Raw genomic sequence first — 14,173 nt, 5'->3', positions numbered from 1 at the left:
CAATAGTGATGAGAAGGAAACTGGGACTCAAATCAATGGAGTGGACCAGAAGGAAAAAAGAAACAACCAAACAGAAAAGAATGGGGAAACAAGAATTCAAAAAAATGAGGAGAGGCTTAGGAACCTCCAGGACATCTTTAAATGCTCCAACATCCAAATTATAGAGGTACCAGAAGAGGAAGAGGGAGAGCAACAAGTGGAAAAGTTATTTGAACAAATAATAAAGGAGAACTTCCCCAATCTGGCAAAGGAAATGGGTTGCCAGGAAGTCCAGGAAGCTCAGAGAGTCCCAAAGAAGTTGGACCCAAGGATGCACACACCAAGGCACATCATCATTACATTAGCCAAGGTAAAAATGAAGGAGAGAATCCTAGAAGCAGCAAGAGATACGGAGACAGTCACCTACAAAGGAGTTCCCATCGGACTGTCGGCTGATTTCTCAAAAGGGATCTTACAGGCAAGAAGGGGCTGGAAAGAAGTATTCCAAGTCATGAAAGGCAAGGGCCTACATCCCAGATCGCTTACCCAGCAAAGCTTTCATTTAGAATGGAAGGGCAGATAAAGTGCTTCTCAGATAAGGTCAAGTTAAAGGAGTTCATCATCACCAAGCCCTTATTTTATGAAATGTTAAAGGGATTTGTCTAAGAAAAAGAAGATAAAAACATGTATAGTAAAATGACAGCAAACTCACAATTATTAACAACCACACCACAACAAAAACAAACTAAGCAATCAGCTAGAACAGGAACAGCTCGACAGAAATGGAGATCACATGGAGGGTTAGCAACAGGGCAGTGGAAGGAGAAGAGGGGGGGAAAAGGTACAGAGAATAAGTAGCATAGATGGTAGGTAGAAAATAGACAGGGGGAGGGCAAGAATAGTATGGGAAATGTAGAAGCTAAAGAATTTATGACACATGGACATGAACTAAAAGGGGGAATGTGGGTGGGAGAGGGTGTGCAGCGTGGAGGAGAGTGAAGGGGGAAAATGGGACAACTATAATAGCATAATCAATAAAATATATTAAAAAATAGTGAGCACAGGTGCCTGCAATTTGCTACAGCTCTATCTGGAAACCAGGTAGAGACAGTGCCCCTGTTGGGGGTGGGGGTCTGTCTCAGCAGGAGGTGAGGCAGCATCTCCTCCCCGGGATCAAGCCCTCTGTTCCACTGGAGAGAACAGAACAGGAGTTGCATCTGCCTTGGCAACAAGAAGTTCTGACTCGAAGTTCTCCCAGGTCAAGTCTTGAGAATATGGCCATTTTGTTCAAAATACAGGTCTACGGAATAAACCAAAGTTCTCCTACTTCTAGGTCATCCTTCAAGATCAACACATGACCTTTCCTTCACCCCTCAGCACTCTGTAAACCACAGTGACACTGCTCCTCAAACACGCCGTGATATCAAGAGACTGTCGCACCACTAACTAATTTTGCAACTGACACGACATCGATACCCAGTGATCAGTGGCCTCGTAGCAGGCCTGAGACCACGTAACCACCATGGAATCCACAGCATGACTTCCACTTTGCAGGCTCAAACCTCCAAAACAAACTTCCTGCCCAGAACTCTTGATAAAGGGGAAGATGAACCTTAAAGGAAACCATCAACAAAATGAAAAGGCAACCTGCGAAAAGGAAGAAGGTATTTATAAATCATGTATCTGTAAGGGTTAATATCCAACATACATAAAGAACTCATACACCAAAAGAAAAAGAACTCATACACCGATCACAAAATGGGCAGATAATCTAAAGACATTTCTCTGAAGAAGACACACAGATGACCAATAGACAGGACAAGATGCTCAACATCACTAAGCATGGTGGAAGCACAAATCAAAACCGGGACAGAACAGGAAGAAGCTAAGAAAATCCCTTGGCAAGTGGAATGGGGAAACTGAGACAGACAGCTGAACACACTGGCTGAGCAGTTTACACTCAGTGCAGAAGGTCACCAGGTGGAAAGCCCCAGGTGCCTAGTTACGTGCAAAACTAGGAAAACAAGGCTCTTGTCCCCAGGGTGGCCTTTCTTCCCCTGACCTATCACTGGTCATGTGGTTTCGACCCCAAGACCTTTGTGCCCTGGAGGTAAGTATGTCTGGGCCTCACTCAGCTGTATTTCAGCCAGGTAGGTAACACCGGGACCACATGTAGTGACTAATGACCAATCAGCAGAGACCCCGACCCTGAAAGGACATACCTGGAAAAGTTGATGAATATTCTACTGAGAGGTTCCCCTAGGATCCCCCCACACATACCCTCACCTACCCTCCCACCCCCAAAACCCTCTCCCTCCTGGAGTATGCCTGTGCCTTTCCCTTCCTCCTCTTCTTCCCCCACAAGCCTGCATCCTAAAGTCTAATGGTCCCCAGGAGACTTGCAACCGTAGGAACAATGGGCAGGGACAGCTCACCCTGGGCTACTCCTATACCCCAGAACACTGTCTCCAAGGCCCCATTTCCTCTGACTTCCCAGTGAGCTGACAGCAGCCTGGCCTGGGCTCTCTCCTATTGCTTCTTTTACCCTAAGCCCTTCCTTGTCTCACTGTCCCCAGCCTTAATAAACTTCCTCTCAGAATCACCTGGACTCATGTTGCAGTATCTTTCCTACACAAAGTCAAGAACCCAAACGCTACAGGCCGGCCTGGGCCTAGTCCCCTTTCCAGTAACAAAACCACAACGAGATATTACCTGACACCTACTAAAATGGCTGTCACCAAAAAGATAAAAGATATTAAGTGTGGTGAGGAAGTGTAGAAAAGGGAACCCTTGTGCACTGTTGGTGGGAATGTAAGTTGGTGTAGCCACTATGTAAAACAGTATGGAGGTTCCTCAAAAATTAAAAATTGAGCTACCATATGACCCAACAATTCTACTTCTGGGTATTTCTCCAAACTCATAGATACAGAGAACAAATTGTTAAAGCCCAAGGGGAGTTCAGCAGGCAAAATGGGTGAAGAGGGTCTAAAGTGGGGGTGTCAAACTCATTTTCACGGGGGGCCACATCATCCTTGCAGCTGCCTTCAAAGAGCTGAAATAATTTTAGGACTATATGATGTAACTACTCCTTAACTGTTAAGGAGTTAAAATTACATTCAGCCCTCTGAAGGCAACCTCGAGGCTGATGTGGCACCCGGTGAAAATGAGGTTGACACCCTGGTCTAAAGGTACAAACTTCCAGTTACAAAATAAATCAGTCCTGGGGATGCAATGTATTGTACAACATGGTGTGTACAGTTAATAATAATGTAGTGTATCTTTGAAATTGCTAAGACAGTAAATCTCATTAAAGTTCTCATTAAAAGGAAAAAATTGTAACTGTGACTGATATTAACAAGACTTATTGCTGTGATCATTTGACCACATATGTAAAAATACTTATGTTGTATACCTGAAATGAATATATGTCAATTAAGTCTGAATTAGAGAGGGAGGGAAGATGATTTAATAGCCAATTTTATTTATAACAAAACCTCTACAGGGAGGAAACCCAGGGAAGGCAGAGGCAGGCCTCCCCCTCCCCCAGGCTGTGTGGAAGGACTCACTCTCCAGACTTACAGGAATCGTGATAAAGGAGTGTGCTCTCTCCAGAGTTAAAAAGAGAAATGAAGCATCTAGAAGACAGCTAGTTGAAACACCAGTTTGCTCCTGGCTGTGTGATTTCGGTAAGTCCCTTTATATCTCCAGGGCATATTTCTGCAATAAAATGAGGATGTGAGCCAAGAGGTGATGCTTACAGAATCTGCTGTTAATATTTCATGATTCTGTACACTAAAGGGCAAAGCTGTCAGATTTCTACAACTGAGCCTTAGGACATTCTTGTAAGTGGTTCCTGGGAGAAAAGGCTGGGGAGTGAAAGTTCTATCTAGTTCCAGGCTCCTATAGCACATCCTGCTGCAGGTACCCAGGTAACAAACTAGTCAGCAGGAAGCATTCTTACTCACCTTGGGTGAGTCAGCAAAGAGCTATTTTCAAAGAATTTGTCTCTGCTGCAATTTCCTTCCCTGGAGTTGTTTAAAAAGACAAAGAATGAACTCCCAGGAGTCAGAGAGGGAAGCTGAGGGGTTAAACACAGTTTAATGAGGTGTGAAAATGTAAGAGAAAATGACACAAACGGGAAAGGTGGGTCCAGGAACATCAAGTCATTTGAACAGCAGCAGCTTGGCAGTGACATAGACCTTTGTGTCAAGGACAAAGACCACTTTTGTCTCTTGCTCTGGAACTGGCTGCCAGCGATTCAGATCATCCCTGGCAGGAGCCTGACCCCCAGCCTGGCCGGAGAGAGGACGCAGCCTGAGCATCATCACTCAGATAAACAAAATGAACACAGCCATCCTCTGCTTTTCCTTGCTCACCCAAATCTCAGCCTCAAAGTCTTTTGTTAGCCTGATCTCAAAAGCACTTTTTTAAGCTTAAAAATGAAACATTGTGGTATGCTGGAGGCTACTTACAAACCAATGTCAAAGGCACCTTACTCCCAAATGATTTAATACCTCCTTTAATGCCCACAGAGAGCAGGCATATCATGGGTGATTTTACCTGTCAGGTCAAGGAGAAAACTGTATTTCCCTCCATTGAATTATCTAGTGAAGGACAAGCCATGTGACCTTAGCCAAGTTCCTAGGCCACGGATACGGGTCCAATTCTATTACAACTCATTGCAAAGAACTGAAATGAGTTCTAATAGAATTGGACCAACATTCCTTTTTAAATTCTTTTCACAGTACTTAAATACTATTTATGTACAGTTATAATTATAATGCAATTATATTGTACAGCATTGCTGGAAATAAACTAGATGCTGAAAAAATTGTGCTTCATATAAAAATTCACTGCAGTGAGATCGAATTCCTTACTCCTAGACCCTGGTTTGTCTCTTAAAAGTCAGATGAGGACAAACCACAAATCAACTTAATTTTCAGCTAACATGATGGCAGACTGACCACCACAGAAAGGCTTCTGAAAATCTGGACAAACTAAAATTTGAGTAACTACTACCTTTCCCAAGCCCCTTCCTTGCTAGTCCTCTAAATTACTTTTTCTTCTCCACGTTCCTTGTGACCATTTACCTTTCTTCTGTCATTATCCTGTACAGAGTATATACATGTTTATTTTAAGGCAGCACAACTCCTCGTCGGTCACGGGGAGCAACAAATGAACTGAAATGCCTTGCTGCTTCCGTGAGGTGGCATCTCCTTTCCTTCCCAGCTCCTGTGCAGAACACAGCACTAATCCAATGACTCAGAACCTCCTAAACCCCATTTGCCACCGTGGTCAAGCTTTGCTCTTCCCACTGAGCCAAGGCTACAACACACCTTCCTCCATGAAGCTTTCACAGATGCCAAAAAAAAAAAAAGAAAACGCAAATCCTCCTTGTTCCCTTCCTGTGTTATAATGCAACATTCAAGATTTCAATGTTTACAAGATCCTTTGCATAAACAACTCATTAAATCTATTCTATTATTTAAATGATTCTTTGCCTTGCTGCTTGGAAACTCTGCAGCAGACACAAAGGAGTTAGGTAGATGATAGGCTCCCCACTTGTTTATCCCTTCATCACTGACTCGTAAGCGTAAGCACTGACAGTGAGCCCTGCAGTTCCCAGGGCTGGGCACACCGATGAAAAGAAGACATTCCTGTCCCCACAACTACACAACCTAGTCTGGGAAGACAGACAGCTGACACAAACAAAGACATAGGACCGTTGGAGACCATATGAAGAGAACAGAGGAAACAGGACAGACATGGAGAGGTATGGGCAGGCAGGACAAAGACAGTGGTATGACTGGTGAGGGTTCTCAAAAGGATTTAAGGAGGGATTATTCAGAGACCTGAACCATACAAGAAAATGACCCCATGTTCAATTCTCTTTCTAACCAAGATGGCTGACCCTCACGGATTCTGTGTGTGTGAATGCCCCCACTGGCTACAGTGCACTTGCAACCCCCAAATCAGCACTCCTGGTTTCTCGAGCTCATTTGCAGATGCACAAACAGGCAAAGATGACATGCAAGTTCCCAGATGAGGTTGAACCAGGTGACACTATCCTTCCTTTTTTTTCATCCTCACCCAAGGACTTTTTATTGATTTGAGATAAAGAGAGTGAGAGTAAGAAATGAGAGAGAGGGTGGGGAGACATGTGAGAGAGAAACATTGATCAGATGCCTTCCGCACTGACCCCACCAGGGATTGAACCTGCAACCCAGGTATGTGCCCCGACCAGGAATCAAACCCCAGATCTTTCAGTCCATTGGATGATGCTGCAACTAACTGAGCCACACTGGTCAGGGCTCTGTCTTCTTGTTTCAGTTCTCATTCTGTATTCAAGTGTCCTTTTTGCCATCTATTTAGTGTCACATTTTTCTCATTTTTGTGCTTTTAGTTTATGATTTTGCTGTTTAAAATGGCCCCCAAGCACAGCGCTAAAGTGCTGTCTAGAGTTCCTAGGTACAAAAAGGCTGTGATGTGCCTTATGGAGAGTATATATATGATAGATAAGCTTTGTTCAAGCAAGAGTTACAGTGCTGTTGTCCATGAGTTCAATGTTAGTGAATCAACCAACAATGCATACTAAATAAGGTCTGTAAGCCTTAAACAACAACACACATAAATTAAGGGGATGTATCGATCAGTTGATGAAAATGTGACCAGAGGCTCAAAGGAACCTGACCTTGCGTTTCCCCTAGGAGCACAATTTCAGTACTCACTAATTCAGAGTTTGCAGTGACTTTGCAGAGCACGAACTGCCTCCCACAAAGAAGGAAACAGCACACTGAAGAGGAAGTTTCGGTTGCGCACAAGCCTCCAGACCTTGACAGGCAACCGCATTCAGCCAGCTCCAGTGCACTCCTGCTGTGTCTCTGCTACCTCCACTTCGACCATCGCTTCTTTCCACAGCAAGTCATGCTGGTCCTCCTTCAGTGGGAGGAATGTAAGATTTTCTTTTTCAATAATTGTTTTAAGTAAAAAAGAAAAAATGCAGGCAATGTAAAAAAATAGTGAGTAGAAAAGAATACAGAAGACAAATGTGCATGACAGTGAGTATGAAGCTACCACAGAAGGGCACCTCGACGTGGCAGAGGTCAAGGTGGCAGCTAAACAGCTGAAGTTTGGGGAACACGTGGTGAAGAGTTTGGCTTAGGAGTGAGATTTATGACCATGGATGAGAAATATATCTTCTATGAACCTCAGTTTTGTTTTAATCTGGAAAATGGGACAATATGTGAGAATTACAGCATTATCTCAACGATTTAATGAAGTAACATGTAAAACAGCAACATAAACTTTTTGGTCTCAGAACTCCTTCCCACTTGTAAAGTTATTCAGCCCTACCTGGTGTGGCACAGTTGGCTGGAGTATCATTTCGTAGACCAAATGGTCATAGGTTCAATTCCCAGTTAGGGTATGTGCCCAGGATTGCATCCTAATCAATGTTTCTCCCTCCCTTCCTCTCTAACCCCACTCTTCAAAACAATGAAAAAAATGTCCTCAGGTGAACATTAAAAGAAAAGGTTACTGAGAACCGGTTCCAAGGAGCTTTTATTTATGTGGGTTACACCTATAATTATTTACCATATTAAAAATTTAAGCTGAAACATTTGAAAAGTATTTACTTGTTAAAGTTAACTATAAAAAACCCAATCCATGTTAGCAAAAAGTGTGTATTTTTCTTTAATCAAAACTACTTTTCCAATAACTATGTCTGGTGTCAGATGGGTACTAGATTTATCTGGGTGATCACTTCGTAAGGTATATAAATGTCACTATAACGTTGTATATCAACTGTAGTTAAAAGATAATGTTTTAAAAATTACTTTTCTAAACAAAACACAGAGAGGAGGGCATTGTTTTGCATATTTGTAAATCTCTTTAATATCTCGTTTTACAAAGGCTGTTGGCTTCTCAGGTCTGTTTCTGCATTCAGTCTGCAGCCCTATCACACTCCACATGGCCTCTGGGAAACCATTCTGTATATGCATGAGGGGGCACTATGAAAACAGGTCCATGACATCTTAGTGTTATTGCCAAAAGAGTGTTAACCTCATCGACCCTCGAGAGTGTCTCTGAGAACCCCACATGTCCCTGGAACATAATGAAATAAAGGGCTCAGAACAGCGCCTGTCACATAGTAAATCTTTAATAAATACTCTTCTCTATTTCTCCATTCTTAGCCTCAATGTTGTTAGACCATGAATATACTGGGACAAGGATTTCTTCAGTTCATTACAACTGTGTAATATCCAGCCCAGTGTCTCCTGTGGACAGATGATCGACAAGTGTTTCTGTTGTTGCTTATCCTAGTTCTGTAACTACTTAGCTGTGTGATCTTCAGCCATGGCTTCTTAACCTGCATTCAGATTCAGGGGACCAATGACTTGAAAGAGGAAAAGTGCTCCTCTATTTTCTGACACCCAGCATGTACTTCAATGATGACTACAGGCAATGAAACCAGAGTTCTACCAGCAGTACCAGCGACACAGTCACCAACAGATCACAGGTATTTTCCCATCACACATGGTTACTGCAGACACCTTAAAAAATCCTATGTGCTCATCACTAACTCAGAGTATGGTGTTATCAGATCTACCACTAGACCTTGTTTTTTAATGTAGTAATAAAGAAGCACATATATTACAACATCACAAATTTTGAAAATACCTCAAAAATTTATTTCAATACAACTTGATTTATTTTTAATCCTTCATATTTAACTCTGTGCACTTAAAAACATTATTCTGAGAAAGGGGTCTATTGGCTTAGCCAGATGGCCAAAAGGTGTCATGCAACCAAAAAAGTAAAAGCTCATTTATCTTTTCAGGCACCAAGTTCCTCCCTTAGCTTTCTGAGACCCCCCTCCCAGCTGTTACCCCTCCAGCTGGAGTATTTGGAATATGCTGCCCTGGTGGGGAGGAAATGGGCAGACATCCACCCACACCTGAGTGAGTTAGCAAAGCATCTTCTTTCAGCTTTTACACCAGCACTGGAGAAATTTACTTTACAAACTTCAATGCTTTTAGACTCATGGGACCTAGCACAGCTAAAGGCCTGAAAAGCTAACACTGAAAGCCAATGTTCCACCAAATGACCTGTTATTACATTATAAAAATACATATCACAAATCCCAACAATAATGAATTATTTTGCAAAGAGTCCATCATCAACACAGTCTGCGTCTGCTCTTGATAGAAATAGCAGGCTTACAGTAAATGTGCCTATAATCAGAAGACTAATCTGAATATTCATCATTGATTTTTGCTTAAAATGTGAATAAAAGTGTTTATAGGCTCAAACAGAACAAAGAAAACAAAGAAAAAGAGAAAGAATCAAGGAAAAGAAAACAAGAAATAGGAAGGAAGAAAGAAGACTTTTCCAGGGCTATGGGGAAGAGCACTTTTTCCTACGTACTCAGCACTTCACACCTGGGTACTAACGAACCAAGGGTTTAAAGGAACAGGCCTACTGGTGCCCTTGACTGATAAGATAACACACAGGTCTTTCAGGCCCATCTGATGTTAAGGATTCAGCCGATGATGCTATGTTTAAGAACTAAGGAAGCACAAACAGATTGCATTTCAGTCCCTGTAGAAAAATCTAGGCTATGTCCAAGACAGCCAACAGTGGTCCCAAGATAACATGAGAGAGCACAGACTGCTGGACTCACTGCCCACAGTGCAAAGTGAGATGGAAGAGCGACCCTCAACACTGAGTAGTTCTGAGTCGTTAAAAGGCTTCCAAATGCTCATCACATGGTTTCCTTCACCCAGAAACAAAATCTGTTTAGCAGACACTCAGAAGTGACAACAATTGCCTCCCAAAAGTCCAATGAGCCAATTTTTCCAATTAGACTTAAACCAGTCCGTCTATTTCATGCTTCCTTGTTTCTCAGAAGCATAGCTCATGTTTTTACTTGCAAAGGAAAGACAGGCTGAAGACTCTCCTTCAGTCATCCATCTAACAGAACAAAATACAACTCTTACTGGAGGAAATGAGATGCTAAAACCTAGAGGGGAAGAAGAAAACTTTTTAAATCATTGGGAAGTGAGGCTGGTGCTTTAGGACATCATCTCAACACTGAAGATGAACAGTCACTGAATGGACACTTCACACCAGGTCTACCTCCTGAGTGACAGGAACAGAAAGCCATAACCCCCTGGTTCACTGAAGCCAAGGATGAGAGGCCACGTAATGAAACTCAGTCTGGCCCACTGCAGGAATGGTGAGGAAGAAGGGTGGAGGTCTGAGGTCTGTGAGTACCACATCTGAGGGTGGGAGGGATTGGAGCCCTGTGCAAAGGTCTAGATTTGGGGATGCATAAGGTAGGAGGGCACTCGGCACAGGGGAGAAGCACAAGGGAGCAAAGTCACAAAGGAGGGACTCTGCACAGATTGCACAAGAGTGAGAAGGGCAGCGTCTGCACTGCAGGGTTAATGAAAGGAGCCGGGAGAGATAAGGGTGCTGAAGACATGCTGAACTGGATTATGGGAACCATGCAAGTTGGGCTCAGTTTAGACTTTAACCGTAGGCCAAGGAAGGTCTCCAAGCAGAGAGGAGATATGAACAACGATGTGCTTTAGGAATAAACAACAGAGATTTATTCCTGGACAATCTGTCCTAACAATGGGTTCTTTTGTGAAATACAGATTAATCAGAATCTATTGTGGCCAGCAAAAAATTATATCCTGGAGCAGCTTTGCTACCTGTGCCCTGGAAATGCAATCCAAATACCTGACTCCAGAACATATCATGAGAAAAGGGGAATACCATACTTGTTCCTATGACTAGCGCAATAGAAACCACATTTTGGGGCTACATTTCCATTAACTATACCAAAGTCCTAATAGTTTTGGAAATAGCTTTTATGCTGTTGAACAAAGTTAGAATTGATAACCCTTTTGTAAGCAGTAACTAACAAGCAGGCACTGCTCAATATGCTTTAAATGAATCCCATCTATTATAGAGCATTTCACTTCCATAACAGCTGGCTACTGATTGTCACCTATGAGTCCCTGTCTGAAGCCTCATGACCAAATCTTGACCAGGTGGTGTGGGGAAGGAGAAAACACAGCCACCCATTTCTGAGTTGTAACCATGGGATAGTGCAAGGATCCTACAACAAATTTAAGTGGAACAAAGGCTTTGGAATAGGGGAACACAATGAATTATATTTATTATTATTATTATACTACATATATACTTAAAGGCTCACAATCTAAGAATAACATAGTAAATATGAGTCTATGTTTGCTTTTATTAACTGACTCATGGCTACAGAGTTAAAAAAGGACCTAAAGACGTTATCTCTGAAAGGGACTTTGCCATCAGAAAGCACAGGCTAGGTTCAGGGACCTCTCCCTAGCAAGGAGGGAGGAGAGAAAAAATGGGGTCGGGGAAGAGAATAAAATAAAAGATTAGACTGGATTACAAAGAGGCCAAATGAATGAATCTGAGAGGAAGTGATAAAATTCAAAGCACATTATCTGTGTATACTAGGAAATTGCTCCGAAATCTAATTGCCACTGGTCATCGCCCCGCTAACAGCAGTCTTCCCACAAGACCTGAGCAACCTCACTCCTTGATGAAAAGTAGAATCAAGATTTTCACCTGAATCAAAACCCGCCGCGCAGCCATCGATTGTGAGGAATCCAAACCAACATGGCAGCAATCCCTCCGCTGGTCGAGGGGGCCTTCCAGCACCGCCTCTGTGAATGCCAGGTGCCTAGCAGGGGACCTGTCACAGTTCCCTTAATACAACGTCCTGGGCTGATTCCGCGACGGAACTCGGGGTTCAGAAGGCAGTGGTAGACCCTCTCCTTACACTCCGTTAAGGGATGAGTCCCAGGGGCCGCCACCCCCGTTCCCGTGTCACACGCTTCCTGTCTCTCCCATCACATCCACACAACTTGATTTGCCCACTCACTTTACAGCTGTTATGAGCATCCCAGCCCCTAGGAGGAAGCGAGGGAGCGGCTTTCTACTCCCAACTCCTCACTTTGGAGCTTCAGAGAGAACCTAAGAAGAGGGGGGCAGAAAGCATTGGAACAGGGAGCAGAACTCTGCCGATCTCAGCCGGTTAGACTCCTGAATGAAACCTCACTATGGGGAGGAGGGAGGCGAGCGCCAGAGCTGGTCCCACAGAGTAACCGACGAGCGCCCTCGCCTTTGACGTTTCCACTGCGCAAAGCGCTTAAGTTCTGGGTTCGAGAGCAACTTGGCCCGTCCCAGAACCCAAGTGCTAAAGGCACTTTTAGCCACTCGGCCCTCCCCAAACCCGGAGTAACTGCCCCCGCGGGGCTTCGTGAAAGGGCTCTGATCCCCACCCGCTCCACACTGCGGCCGTGGGGGAGTGGAGCCCTGGCTGCGCCCCTGCGGGCAGCGGGGGCCGGATCCCGTCCCGCACAGCGCGCGAACCCGGTGCACCGCGTCCGCCACCCAACTTTGCGCCAGGGAGGGCCGCTCCCGCGCACTTAGGGAGCACTCACCAACCCCGTACTTCTGCCGCTTGGTCGGGATCCAGCGGGCCATGGCGGCGACCTCGCCCAGCAGCGCGGCGGCGGCGGCGGCGGCGGCTACAACTCCTGAGGCGCCAGCCGCCGTGCCGCCGAGCTCCTGCGCGCCCCGGGTTCCTCCGCCATGTTCGGCAAACTTCGCCCGCTCGGCGGACTGGCTTCGCTCTGCGCTGGCCTGCGCCGTCCGCGCCGCCCACCCGGGATTCGCTCGGGCTCCCGCCCGTCCCGTAGTCACCTGCTGAGCCGAACGGCCGCGCAGCCCAGCGCTCCCCTCCTCCGGGCGCCGCCCCGGCCCCTCCCGCCGGCCGCGCCCTCCGCCCGCCTCCGCTCCCCAACTATTCTCTCCGGCCAGCTCTCCCCGGTCTTGACCGGCTCCGGGGCCGGCTCGCACTCCGGCTCCTCCTGGCGCAGATTCCCAAGGCAGCCCGGGGTCTGGTTTGCCGTTGTGATGTTGTGCTTTATTTTTTTCTCTCCCCCTTCCCCACTAGGATTCACCCTTCGAGACTGGATCTGTGGGGCGGGTTCCCCAGCGCGGTTGTCTGGAGGGCTGCGCTGGGGGCGCTGGGCACACCAAGCCGGGAAGACCGGCCACGGGTGGGCGACGGTTGCGGGGTCCGCTGGCTTTGCACGCGCCGGAACCTGAGGTACACTAGAATGAATTGAGAGCTGCTTCTCGCCCCTGGGACGCCCTCCGCCCCCTCCGCCAGTGCTCAGCGGCGCTCAATAAATAGTTGTTGAATGAATGAGCAGTTGACTACTGCGTCCACCCCCTGGAACTTCAACTGGAACCACGAGGGCCGGAAGCCGGACTCCAGGGCAGACAGATCTCCTGCACAGTTTATAACCTTCAAAGCGGGAACGTGTGGCTTGTGGGAAATGGAGAACCGATGCATAGGACACAGGCTTCTCAGAAGTATAAAATAGTTTCCTAGGGAAGCCTTGGTGGGGAAATTATTTAGAAAGCCCTAACTTGGAAATCCTGTATCCCCAAAACACCGTACTCCTCCCCAGCTGAAGAAACTCGGACACTCGTGCTCAAGGAGTCCTCCCGAAGACCTCCCTTTGCCAACAGAGCAGCTGCCCAAGGACCATCCCTGCGGAGAAGGGGACCGACTGGGCACATCCAGGTCTTCTCGTTCACTGTCTGTATAGTTTTGTAACAAAAAGCCCAAACTCGGGGACTGCTTCTGAACTGCCACACACTCCCGTTGGCGCCCTCTGAAACCGCCCTCCGAAACTGCCCTCTTGGAGCTCACTTCCTCCTGAACAGACCTCCGGAATGAAGATTGGGTCGGGGGTGGGGTGAGGCAGTGGGTACCCCACTCACGGAAGTAAAAATCTGAGTAAATGATTCATGTTTCCATTTGAGAAAATGTGCCCTTGAGAGAAAGTTTGTCCTGCAGTCTGCGATGCCTTTCTTGCCTGTTTGGAACATGAGAAGACAGGCAGATAAAGTACAGCGAAACCAGATTAAAGAATCTGTGCGTTTTAACTTTGGTAACTTTTTGTAAAGCCGGATCTGAAATTAAAAAATAAATAAGTCCTGATCACGGTGGGTAACTCCTAGGCTTACTTATTCATCCATAAATAGGTTTTTATTCACGAAGATTTCATAAGTTAAGAAATCTGTCACTTGAGATTTAACATCCTAAAGGAATCCTACCATT

General features: G+C 45.6%; 1 protein-coding gene across 2 annotated transcripts in view; it reads right to left on the bottom strand.

Moving 5' to 3' along the window:
- The window catches only part of DOCK5 (dedicator of cytokinesis 5), a 193,887-nt gene extending 180,912 nt beyond the window's left edge, over positions 1-12,975 (bottom strand). Inside the window, exon 1 of one of the 2 annotated variants that reach the window (XM_045852821.1) lies at positions 12,480-12,975. In XM_045852821.1, the coding sequence (XP_045708777.1) occupies positions 12,480-12,522 (43 nt within the window). In that variant the 5' untranslated portion in view covers positions 12,523-12,975. The remainder of the gene's footprint in view (positions 1-12,479) is intronic. The other variant, XM_045852820.1, reaches the window with a different exon arrangement.
- Positions 12,976-14,173: the final 1,198 nt, after the last annotated feature.

This window comes from Phyllostomus hastatus, unplaced genomic scaffold, assembly GCF_019186645.2.
Source record: "Phyllostomus hastatus isolate PE091 unplaced genomic scaffold, TTU_PhHast_1.1 phas_contig_98, whole genome shotgun sequence".
NCBI lineage: Eukaryota > Metazoa > Chordata > Mammalia > Chiroptera > Phyllostomidae > Phyllostomus > Phyllostomus hastatus.
Note: the sequence above shows the minus strand (reverse complement) of the source record. Positions and strands in the feature narration are given on the sequence as shown.